This window comes from Palaemon carinicauda, chromosome 8, assembly GCF_036898095.1.
Source record: "Palaemon carinicauda isolate YSFRI2023 chromosome 8, ASM3689809v2, whole genome shotgun sequence".
NCBI classification, from domain to species: domain Eukaryota; kingdom Metazoa; phylum Arthropoda; class Malacostraca; order Decapoda; family Palaemonidae; genus Palaemon; species Palaemon carinicauda.
In genome coordinates, this window is record NC_090732.1 from 131,071,435 (window position 1) to 131,084,515 (window position 13,081).

At 41.3% G+C, this 13,081-nt stretch overlaps 1 protein-coding gene across 6 annotated transcripts in view; it reads right to left on the reverse strand.

Annotated features, from left to right (window-relative positions):
• Positions 1-1,178: 1,178 nt before the first annotated feature.
• LOC137645930 (mucin-5AC-like) overlaps positions 1,179-13,081 on the reverse strand; it is an 88,891-nt gene continuing 76,988 nt past the window's right edge. For all 6 annotated transcript variants that reach the window (XM_068378989.1, XM_068378991.1, XM_068378992.1 and 3 more), the window contains exon 3: positions 1,179-5,572. In XM_068378989.1, coding sequence (XP_068235090.1) covers positions 2,061-5,186 — 3,126 coding nt within the window. In that variant the 5' untranslated portion in view covers positions 5,187-5,572 and the 3' untranslated portion in view covers positions 1,179-2,060. The remainder of the gene's footprint in view (positions 5,573-13,081) is intronic.

The window sequence follows — 13,081 nt, forward strand, 5'->3', positions numbered from 1 at the left end:
GAGGTAAGTGAGAGCAATCGTCTCATCCACTTGTGAAAGGGCCAGGAGAGGGCGAAAAATGGACTTCACAAACGTCCAGGGCGAAGGATATAGAAGCCACTGGCGAAGGGTCCCTCTGATCACCACGCTGAGGGAGTTGCAGCAGCGCTCCCTTCGAATGGGGAGTAGAAACTCACAAGGACAGCCACACCTGCAACACATCTGCAAGGGTGAAGGGCTCCCTGGCGATTAGAGGTGAAGGTGCTGTTCCTCTAGGGGAAGCAACAAACCCCAAGTACCCCAAGGTTGCCAAGGAGTTAGTAGGTCTACGCTCCTACCCAATTGGCCTCTCCCCCACCACCTGGCCCCGGGGAGGGCAAATGAGGAAGAGCTTCAGGGAGAGATCTAGGTATCTGAGAAGAAGCACGGGGTCTTTTTACCCCAGAGGCTCACCTTGGGGGAGAAAGGTCTCATTTGGCTTTCATCTTCGTGCGACGTCCAAATTTCTCCCACTGGGAGGCTGGTCCCTCCCTACAATCATCACAGGGCAAACCCTGTTCGCAACAATACCCTCTGCAGGTCGGACACACAGAGTGCAGGTAGGTTTAAACCAACAACATAAAGTGCCACAAGAGTGACCCTTGCGACCAGGACAGGTCCGCATGGGAGCGTTAAAGAAGCGCAGTAACACCTGAAAGAAAGAAAGGATGAGCGTAAAGCAAGTTGTCAAAATGGCTAAGCCTTGATGAGGTAAGAGCGGAAACGTCCGTTCTCTACCAGCCAAAAGAAAAAAAGTGACGGGATTCGGATTCACCAAACCGTGAGTATATAAATAGATGGCTCTGTAACCCCCGCCAACCCCTACCTAACCACAACAATGCTTAAGTAGGGTTGCCATCTCGCATTTAAAATCTAATGGCTACCTTCCAGCTTCCCTAAAAGAATAACCACATAAATAACATAAGGTTTGTTAGTGTGGGAACAATAGAATATCAAATTTTCACAAACCCTAAAAGGATTATAAAAAATTTTTAAGCCCTTTTGAGGTAAAGAATATTTTCAAGATTTTTTATTATTCCTAATCATAATATAATTCTTAAATTTTCAGATTTATGGGTAAGATGGTGAGATTACCAGTTAACTTTTACCTTTTTTGGGTGATTTTTCATGCTATTAGTGTTTTCAATAAAGCTGCCACATTAAGAAATTATTTATTTGAGTTATTTCGTTTTAAACATTCTTTTTATATGTATACCTTGCATGTTAAAACTATTACAAATCAAATAAATCCACTTGTAAAATTATTTCAACTATTTAACAATTTATTGGATAGTAAGTGAATTGGGGGTCAGATTCATGACTGGAAGGAGAGAGGAGAGGAGATTCACCTTATCATTTCAACTCCTGAACTAGCAATCTGTACCCTAAATTAACTTCACACCAGATCCATATTTACATGTCCTACCTTAACAACTGAAACAGGTGTCCTCCAAAGTCTAATGTCCAAACTCTACAGCAAGGGAACACCAAGTAAAATTAATTCCTGAGTAACACATAATTATTGCATATCTTCCTCCTACCAAACCAGATCTCTTTCTGGTTTATCACAAAATTCACTCAGAATAAGAAATATGAAAATCCAAGACTAAAACACCAGGACCAACTAAAAAGGCAAGTTTTAAACCTTTAAGATGTTCAATCAGGATGAACATATTTGACTTATAAGTACAGTACTGTACACGTATTATAATCATTGTAATTACAAATTATCAGATTTAAAGTTGCGATTATGTAGTTTCAATTTTTCAACCAAAAAATCTAAAATTTTCAAGGAATCAAAGCATTTATCACTTGATAAGTCTTTCTTGCATTAAAACTAATTAAAAGTTGATAAAGTAAATAAATATTCACATGAGACCTTAAAATGTATAACCAACTAATAAACTTGCATTTTCCTTCAAGGGCTTATGAAAAAAAAAAAACTTAAAACTATATAAAAAGAACTCTCCTTGTTTTAATACAATACTTCTTATAACATTTCTAGTCACCCTAATACTTTTGCATCACACAATTATTCAATTTCAGTCCTTTTTGTGACGTTTTCCTTCTCCAGATTCAAATACAAAAAATATAGGAAGGCTGCACTCCTCACACACATATTTTAGAGCAAAATTATTTACATCCATAATGAATCTAGAGGGACATATAACAAAATAACACTCAGGACATTCCTCTGGGCAGTAAAAATCATTACCAGTAACTGATATCTGCAAATAATGACCGTCTTCCGGAAAATCCCATTTCCCACTATTGTGACGAGGGCTATATCTCTTTCTTGCAACACTTTGACATTCCTTTTGAATATTGGTACTATTCATTGATCCAGCTTTTCCTGGCATGTGTGACAAAATAAACTTCTCGTACTTATGTAAAGCTAAATTCCAAGGAAAGCAGTCTCTTAGGATGCGTAATTTGCTAGTATAGTCCCTCAATTCCTTGTAAACATCATTTTCAGATATGGCTATGTTTTTTTCATGCTCACAAAAGTTTTTGATGATTAAGTCCTTTTTCAAGTAATAAAGTAAAAACTTAATAATATCACCGCACCAAACAGAAAAGTTATGTGTTGATTGTTCTTCGTTTCCAAAGCACTTGGGATTTCCATAAAACAATGTTTTCATCATATCACAGCTAACTATTTGTACATCACAGTTCTCACATTTAAGTTGCCCAAATAGCAGATGAGTAACCAACTTATTTTCAACAGTAACATTTGCAGTACATACATGGCATACAACTTCTGTGCTATTAGTACTTCCTCGTACTGTAGCTAGTATTTTATATAGGGCGCTTTTCCGTTTGTCACTCTGACATTCGTATGTAATTACCACATCTTCTTCAATATGCTCTTCATTGGGAATCTTATCATTTTTTACCAGCTTTTTTGTACTCTCCTTTACTGAAGCACCTGGAACATCATTAACTACAAAAAATCCACTACTTGAAGATGCAGTTCTTGAAGAAAGGAAAACACAATCTGACTCTGATGGTGACTCTCCTCCAGATTTCTTTTCTTTTACAGCTTGCCTATCTTTTTTTGGATGAACGGATGGTGAACTCATGTGTTTCTGAAAGTTAATAGGCGTATTTAATGAAAATATCTTGTGAGGTTTTTCACTAGGTTTGGTTATCCGCTGAGAAGGGTTTGCTAACGTAGGGATAAATTTCAATCGTTTTTCAGGATCTTGAGAAATGTTACTATCCCCTTGAATATTTGATAGTGGAGATGAAAGTTGAGCTGTTTGTGTAATACTTTGCACAGGAATAGTCTGAGATACTGGTAAATTGCAAGGAATGCTATCCCTGCATAATGCTGCATGTGTATTACTTTTTTCTGTGCCAGTCTGTGGTGCTGCCACATTGCAAGATATTGTATCACTCAGCAAAGCTGTAGATAAATTACCTGTATTTACTTGTGTGTCAGAAAGTGGTCCTGCTATACTGCAGGAAAGCCGATCACTGGGCAAAGTTGTGGCTAAATCATTTTGTTCTAGAATATTCTGAGGCATTAGCAGCCCTTTGAGCAAAGGTGCCTCATTGTTACTAGGATCTGTACTAGTCTTCAATACTACAGAAGAGCAAGAACTGTTAGCCATGGGTAAACATGCCTGTTTATTAGTTTGTTCTTGAACAGTCTGAGATGCTGGAGTATTGGAAAACATACTAAACCTGGATAAAGCTGCTTCTTTATCAATTTGATTTGGAACAGTCTGAGATGCTTGCATATTGGTTGGACCCCTAGAAAAAGATAAAGCTACTCGTCTATTATTTTGCCCTATAACAACCAGAGATGCTGGCTTATTGGAAGGCTTATTCCTGGGAAAAGCAACATGGGCATTAATATGTCCCGGTAAAGTCTGAGATGCTGGTGTATTGGAGGACCTAACCCGAATTACAGCTGCCTTACTACTAATTTGTCCTGGAACAGTTTGGGATGTTGGCATATTGGAGGATCTAATCAAAGGTACAGCTGGTATTGCGTTAATTTGTTCTTGAATAGTCCGAGATGCTGGCATACTGGAAGACCTAATCTTATGTAAAGCTGTCTGTGTCTCAATTTGTCCTGGAATAGTCTGAGATGCTGGCATATTGGAGGATCTAATCAAAGGTACAGCTGGTATTGCGTTAATTTGTTCTTGAATAGTCCGAGATGCTGGCATACTGGAAGACCTAATCTTATGTAAAGCTGTCTGTGTCTCAATTTGTCCTGGAATAGTCTGAGATGCTGGCATATTGGAGGATCTAATCAAAGGTACAGCTGGTATTGCGTTAATTTGTTCTTGAATAGTCCGAGATGCTGGCATACTGGAAGACCTAATCTTATGTAAAGCTGTCTGTGTCTCAATTTGTCCTGGAATAGTCTGAGATGCTGGCATATTGGAGGACCAAACAACATGTACATCTGCCTTAGCATTTATTTGTCCTGGAACAGTCTGAGATGATGGCATTTTGGAGGACCAAGCCATGGATAAAGCAGGCTGTGAATTTATTTGTTCAGGAACAGTCTGAGATATTGGCATACTGGAAGACCTAACCACAGGTAAAGGTGTCAGTATATCATTTTTTCCAGGAACAGTATGAGCTTCTTGTATATAGAAGGGTCTATCCGCAGGTATAGCTGTCTGTGCAATAATTTGTCCTGGAACAGTCCGAGATGCTGGTATATTGGAGGGTGTAACCACAGGTATAGCTGTCTGGGGAATAATTTGTCCAGGAACAGTCTGAGATGCTGGTATACTGGAGGGTCTTACCACAGGTCTAGCTGTTTGTGCAATAATTTGTCCTGGAACAGTCTGAGATGATGGTATATTGGAAGGTCTAACCACAGGTATAGCTGTCTGTGCAATAATTTGTCCTGGAACAGTCTGAGATGATGGTATATTGGAGGGTCTAACCACAGGTATAGCTGTCTGTGCAATAATTTGTCCTGGAATAATCTGAGATGCTGGCACCTTGGAAAACATAGCCATAGGTAATGCTGCCTGTGTATTAGTTTGTCCTATAACAGTTTGGGATGCTTTATCAATTTGTCCTGGAACAGTCTGAGATACTGGTCTATAGAAAGACCTAGCCACAGATGAAGCTGCCTGTGTATTAATTTGTCCCTGAACAGTCTGAGAAGCTAGCATATTGGAGGACCTAGCCATGGATAAGTCTCCCTGTGCATTAATTTGTCCTGGAACAACCTGATGCTGACAAATTGGATATAAATAGTTGGTTCTGGATTCACAAAACCATCAGAGATCTGTAGCATAGACAAGTTGATTGCCATTAATCACACGTAGTTTCAGTTCTATACTACAAAGTGGGTCTTGTTGAATACTATGCTGCAAACAGGTGATTACTGGCGCTTGCATGTGGTTCCTGGGCAACATTCACAAAGGTATATGATTGAATCCAAGGAAAGCAAAGGGTTGACAAGCTACCAGCTTACTTGCACGGTGAGTAATACTGATATTTCCCATTAAGGAAATGTCTGGTCACTTGATTGCCGGTCGAAATCCATACTTTTCTTCGACTATACTGGGCATCCCTACAGAGAATAGTTTCACTTAGTTTATACAGTATATAAATGAATAAAGGCAACAGAAATAAAACACTGCTGATTATATAAGAAATAACCAACTGATAGAATCTACCATCAATACCTGCACACAAAGTACTATACTTTCAAAATTTGACAAAATGCAATAACGATCAACCTTACTTTAAATAACCTACCTCTACACAAATTACGGTAATGTTGCTTACAGTATTTAATTATCATAAGACCACAGCTGTAACTACTACAGTACTACTCTTTTACTACAACTGCTACAAGGGTGGATAATCTTCCCCTTTATAATAATACAATTACTACAGTAGCCATTACTTCTTAGACTGCTGTCTTTACTCGATCTTCATGACTATAATGGTCAAGAATTTTTAGGATAAAGGCTTACTTTCTACAGGATAAAGAGGTAAAAGTCAACAAATACTCAAATGTGCAAAAGACAGAAACGATGCTTAGCATATGCAAGGTGGATGGATTAGCTACTAAGGAGGCTTAAATAGAAATACCGTAAACAACAAATTTGTAAGTAATTTGTATTTTTCCTAGTATAAAAACCTAGAGCTATTTATAGGGTATACTTTCGGCACAGCTGAAAGACGAGCCATGATAATTTTAGTGAGGGATAACTACCCCATCCGCTAGTTAACGGGTGGGGGGTGGGGTAGACTGGCTACCCCGCTCACTCACACCTCTCGGCTGAGTAACCACTTTGCTTTATGGCAGGACTTCTCGGGGGACAGGGTGGCGGGCCAATTTGTATAAATAGCTCCAGGTTTGTATGCTAGGAAAAATACAAATTACTTACAAATTTGTTATTTGTTCCGGCATAGATACAAACCCTCCGCTAATTATAGGGTGACTTACTCTTAGGAGGGAGAAAGTCTCACCAACTGGCCTTGGTCAGGACCTGGGGTCCTCTCTATTTCGATCTGTGATTGACAGTAGAAGGGACCTTACCCTTACTAAAATCCCGTGCCGATATGAGGTACAGTAATGCACAGATAGCGGCCTGCAGAAGCTTGTGTGTGCGCGTGGGCACTAACAGTGTGGCTTGTCTTTAACATAGGAACTCGAGTACAAAACCTATTGTTCTTAAAGACTTACTCAAAACCCTCCCTCAAAAAGGTATTGGGGACATAAAGTATTCTTCTATACTTAGGAGGCACAAGGGAAATGGGTTTTACCTGCAGCGAGGTGAGGTCAGCTATGCTGAGGCTTGCGGAGCTGTTTTCCCCAGAGGAGAGCAGGTGAAAGGAAGAAAAGAGCCAAGCATTCTTACTCATTCACCCCAGACTAATATATCGGTAAGCATTGCCACTCGAAATCATCGTAAAATTATTAAGATAATTTCACTGTAAATGTTGGATGAATTTCAACACTGCGTACGAGTATACACATGGCACTGGTGTTGTTGGTTTGATTCTATACCTATAAAGAACAGTCCCAGGGGCACCGGGGTGACCCTTAAAAAAAAGGTATTACTGTACACTGAAAGGTGTTAACACCTTTTCACCCAAACTGTAAAAGTCCCAAACAGTTCACTGTTCATCGCAGCACTAGACGACAGGTTTTACAATACAGTGAGCCCTCGCTACTTCGCGGTTCGACCATCGCGGATTCACCACTTCGCGGATTTTTTCCATAACCCATATATATAAACATATCGCGGATTTTCCGGAAATTTAGAAAATACCCGCGATATATGAAGACCCCAAATACGATATTTCGTTACCTGTAATTCCATTAATACTGTAATTAGTGATATCTGCTCTTACTGATGGTTCATTGCATTACATAAGACATATAATTCAGTACAGAAAGAAATAAAACACGAAAAGAGAATGTGATCATACAATAATTCAGTATACAGTACGTAGTAAAATTAAATCAAACATGAAAACGCAAATCAGATGCAGTCATACCGTATTAGAATGGTGTAAGGCTGCTGATGGCTACTACTGTACTACAAATGTAATGGATGTGCATCTTTTCCATGAATCTTTTGTATGTATACGTACGTAGTACTGCATCCAATAATATTCTTTGTTGCAAAAATCACATCTCGAATAAGTGTACGAGAGAGAGAGAGAGAGAGAGAGAGAGAGGAGAGAGAGAGAGAGAGAGAGAGAGAGAGAGATTGACACACAAAAATGAGAAATGAAACAAAAACAGTGATGAGAGAGAGAGAGAGAGAGAGAGAGAGAGAGAGAGAGAGAGAGAGAGAGAGAGAGAGAGAGAGAGAGAGAGAGAGATCCAATAAAACACACAATAGGACAAGAAACAAAAACAGTGATGAGAGAGAGAGAGAGAGAGAGAGAGAGAGAGAGAGAGAGGAGATGAGAGAGAGAGAGAGAGAGAGAGAGAGAGAGAGAGAGAGAGAGATCCAATAAAACACACAATAGGACAAGAAACAAAAACAGTGATGAGAGAGAGAGAGAGAGAGAGAGAGAGAGAGAGAGAGAGAGAGAGAGAGAGAGAGAGAGAGAGAGAGAGAGAGATATCCTACAACAAAACAAGCGTAAAATAGCGTATGTAAAGCTGTACTGTATACGTAGGGTACCTTGTACTTTGAATTGGTAACTACTACGTAGCATATAAGACGGATTATGATTGGTTCAAGCGCTGATAGATGACGAATCAGAACCCAAGTTTTGTAATCTAGCCTGTGATTGGTGTTTTGACCGCTTCTCCAACCCGCAGCATTTTTTCGCGGCCACTTTGTTTGCCGCTCTCTCGCCGTGTAGATGCTGCTACGTTATTGTGAACTTTAATCTGTGCTGTGCGTGACTGTTTTAAGTTGAACTTTTTGTTGAACTTTCTGTTAAACCCTACTGTACAATGGCTCCCAAGCGTTCTGCTTCTACTAAGGCTGGTAGTGAGCCTAAACGCCACCGAAAGATGATGACAATTGCTGAGAAGGTGACGCTTCTCGATATGTTAAAAGAAGGCAGAAGTTACGCGGCCGCAGCCCGCCATTTTGGAGTGAACGAATCCACCGTTCGCTACATCAAGAAGGACGAGGCAAACATTAGAAAGACGGCTGCCATCACCTTTAGCAGATCAGCGAAGCGAGTCGTTACCACACGTAATAAAACGATCTTACGCATGGAAGGTGCTTTAGCAGTCTGGATTGCCGACTGCCGGAAGAAGAAAATAGCCTTGGATACAAACACCATCCGAACCAAGGCTTTGAGCTTGTATGAGAATTTTGCGGCAAAAGAACCTCAAGACGACGATGGCGACCATGCTGAAGAAGATGATGATGTAGATGAACCTCAACCAGGGACATCCACAGATTCCCAGCCTCAGAAACAACGTTTTTCCGCCAGCAAAGGATGGTTCGCCAAGTTTCAGAAACGCTTCAGCCTGAAAAGCGTTTCCCTGCATGGCGAGGCTGCTTCCTGACACTGCCGCTGCTGAAACTTACGCGAACGAGACTTTCAAGAACATTATCGCTGAAGGTGGATACAAGCCGGAACAAGTGTTTAATATGGATGAGACCGGCTTGTTTTGGAAGAGAATGCCGTCGCAAACTTTCCTGTTCAAAGAAGAAGCCAAAGCCTCTGGCTTTAAAGCGTTCAAAGATCGCGTAACCCTCGTGGTGTGTGGCAATGCTGCTGGATTTTTGCTAAAGCCGGGGCTTATTTACAAGTCGAAAAATCCTCGCGCTTTGAAAAATAAAAATAAGAATCTCCTTCCAGTGTACTGGATGCATAATCAAAAAGCATGGATTACGAAGATGCTGACCTCCAACTGGTTCCACCAGTGTTTTATCCCGCAAGTCAGCAAATATCTCGTAGAGAAGGGCTTGCCATTTAAGATCCTTCTCCTTATGGATAACGCTGGTGGACACGCAACTGACCTGTCGCATGAGGGCATTCAGATAGAGTTCCTGCCACCCAACACCACGTCATTAATTCAACCGATGGACCAGGGGGTTATCAGGGCGTTCAAGGCCCTCTATACGAAGAATACCTTGGCGGACCTCGTTGCGTGTGTGGATGCTGCCCAAGAAGATGAAGATGAAAATTTCAATTTGAAGGCGTACTGGCGGAAGTACACAATAGCCACGTGCCTGCAGAACATTCAGAAGGCACTGCAAGAAATGAAACCTGCAACCGTTAATGTGAGCTGGAAGAAGTTGTGGCCCCAGATTGTTTACGACGACGAGGGATTTACACCGTCTGAAATTCAACACTCTGCAATACGCAAATCTGTGCAGTTGGCTGCGATAATTGGAGGTGACGGGTTTGGCGACATGACGACTGAAGACGTCAACGAGTTGTTGGACTGCCATTCCCAGCCGCTAACTGACGCAGACCTAGAAGACCTGACGAAATCGGCCAGTGAAGAAGACAGTGAAACGCAGGAAGAGACCCAAGAAAATGTCGAAGAAACGGGCTTAACATTAGAACGGCTTGCCAAGCTCTGCAACCATGTGAAGGAGGTGAAAGAAATGTCGCAAGAGTAGGACGAGGATATGGTTCGGTCTATGCAATTCTGCAACAAGATCGATGACATCATGACTCCCTACAGGATGCTCTTCGAGCGAAAAAAGAAGCGGCGGCAGCAACTTCCCATCACAATGTTCTTCCAGCCTCGCTAAAAAGAGCCAGGTCCTCCTGCTAGTACGCCTTCGGAAGAAATTGAAGAAGTGTCCCAGGAAGAAGTTGAAGAGGTGTCCCAGGAAAAGACACCTCCGTCTCAAGAGACGTAAAATACTATCATTGGCTGCACAGTAGAAGACATCATCAGCTTCATCATCATCATTTCTACTGTGCAGCAAATTCATCGCCATCATCATTCAAGTTTTTCTTCAACTTCTTTCGTGGTGAGTACAGTAACAATCTTTATTTTTTACTTTAATATTCTAACATTTTAATATTTGTGCCTGTTTTAGTTTAGTAAGCATTAAGTTAAAGGGAAGGTTTTAAAAGTCTGAATATACATGTTATAACCTATCATATTTTTTTGTTTAAAATTTACATTTACTGTACGTACGTAAAACAACTCTCTCTCTCTCTCTCTCTCTCTCTCTCTCTCTCTCTCTCTCTCTCTCTCTCTCTCTCTCTCTCTCTCTCTCTCTCTCTCGTAAGTTGTTTTCCTGCTTTGCTACGTATGTACTGTATGATTTTATATAGATACGGTAAATAATATTAGTAATAACATATTTTCTAAAAGCTTTTACTGTAATATCATTATTTATCACTTTCATCATGAGCATTAAATGCCTTCGTTTGTTTACTGAGCGTGGTGGTTTACTGAGCGTACTCTATGACGCCGTCGTTTCAGGCGGCGTCATAAAGAAAAACATTTCATTTGGAAGTCCAAGAAAAATTAAGTAAAACATTGGTAAATAACAAAATCAACATACTGTACTGAATAATCAATTGATGCAAAAACTAACCTATACACAGATGTGTAAATGCGTTTGTTTCTTCATTATGATCAGAGATAAATGTAAACAAAACATTAGTTGCCATTTTTTATCGTGCTTTTTGGCGTGTTTAGGAAACGCATGATATAAAATCGCCTTTAATATTTGTGCCTGTTTTAGTTTAGGGTACTGTAGTACATGCATTAAGCGTTCTGTACATTAAAGGGTAGTTTGTTAACAGTACTACGTACAAGCGAAGGTTTTAAAAGTCTGAATATACATGTTAAATAAATACGTAAATATGGTGTTACTACTTCGCGGATTTTCACCTATCGCGGTCGGGTCTGGAACCTATCTACCGCGATAAACGAGGGCTCACTGTACTACCTGCCGCCACCACAAAGTGTTTCAGTTCATGCACTTGCTTCGCATAATGTTTATAGAAGACACTAGAGGATTTCCAACCAGTGTATGAGCAGAGTCTCTCAAAGTCCATATACTGAAAAAAGTTCAGCGAGGAAGCAATCTTTCTCGGATCATGACCTGAGGGTGTACCGTCAGGATCCGCCCTGCGAATGAAGTAGGTGAGCTTCGCCCTAAGTTGTTTCAGGGATAAGTTTGATCCTGAGGTTTCGCCTTTGAAGAGCTGTCCTCCCTTGAAGTCTGAAGTTCTTCGAAGCTATACAGTACCTTTAGACACTCTACTGGACATAGAGAGACATCTTCCTTCAAAGGGCAGATTCTCCAGGGACCCCACCTTTTGGTGGGTAGCTCGTTTTTGGCGAGAAAAGTAGGATCAGGAAAAAGATTCAGTTCTCCCACTTCTGTGAACTGAATATGGCCCTCGTCTCTTGATAGGGCTACTATTTCACTAACTCTAGCCCCTGAGGCCATAGCGAACAAAAATATAACTTTTTGTGTTAGATCCTTTAGAGAGCAATCTTCATTGTTCAAGTTCGAAGCATAGTGCAAGACTTTGTCCAGAGACCATGAAATGGGCTTTGGAGGGGCTGCTGGTTTAACTCTAGCGCATGCCTTCGGAATCTTGTTGAAGATTTCGTACGACAGGTCCACCTGGAAGACGTATAGTATCGGTCTAGTAAAAGCTGACTTACACGTAGTTATCGTAGTGGAAGCCAAGCCTTGTGCGTGAAGGTGGATGAAGAAGGACAGGCAGAAGTCTATCGAGATTCCCATCGGCTTTTTGGCTTTGACAAAAGAGACCCACTTCTTCCAAGAAGATTCATATTGTCTTCTGGTTGACTTTGACTTGTATTCTTCTATAAAGTCGATACTGTCTTTCAAGATCCCAAATCTTTTCTTGACTGCTAAGGCGAGAAAATCATGAGATGAAGGCTTTGGGTTCTCTGTGATGAAGCGAAGACAGTTGACTTATGAACCAGTTGGGATACAACTGGGTTTGGTAGAGGAAACAGCCTCAACTTCAGTTCTATAACCAGAGGGAACCAATTGCTCTTGGGCCACTTGGGGGCCACCACTGCTGCTGTTCCCTTGAAGGATCTCAGCTTGTTGAGGACCTTCAGTAGGAGATTTGTTGGTGGGAACAGGTAGATGTGAGTCCATCTGTTCCAATCGAGGGACATGGCGTCCGTCGCCTCTGCCCGAGGGTCCTCGTATGGGGCTACGTATCGAGGTAGTTTCTTGTTGTCGCTCGTTGCAAAGACGTCGAACTGCAGTTCCGGGACTTTTTCCAAGATGAAGGAGAATGAGTCTGCGTCTAGGGACCATTCTGAGACTATCGACTTTAGCCTGGATAGAGCAACCGCCGTCACACTGCGGAACCCTTGTAGGTGAACTGCCGATAAGAGCCATCTTTTCTTTCTTGCCAAGCGAAAGATGGCCAACATCACGTGATTGATGTAGGGCGATCTCAAGCCTTGTCAATTCAGACATCTAACTATCACTTCGATGTCCAAGACAAGCTTGATGTGGGCTGATCTGTGAGGGGATACCTTTTTCAATGTCAGGAGGACTGCCATGGCCTCCAGAATGTTGATGTGAAAGGTCTTGAAAAGGGATGACCAGGTACCTTGAGCTTTCCTTTGATGGGATTGACCTCCCCCATCCCTCCGTCAAGGCATCCGTGTGGA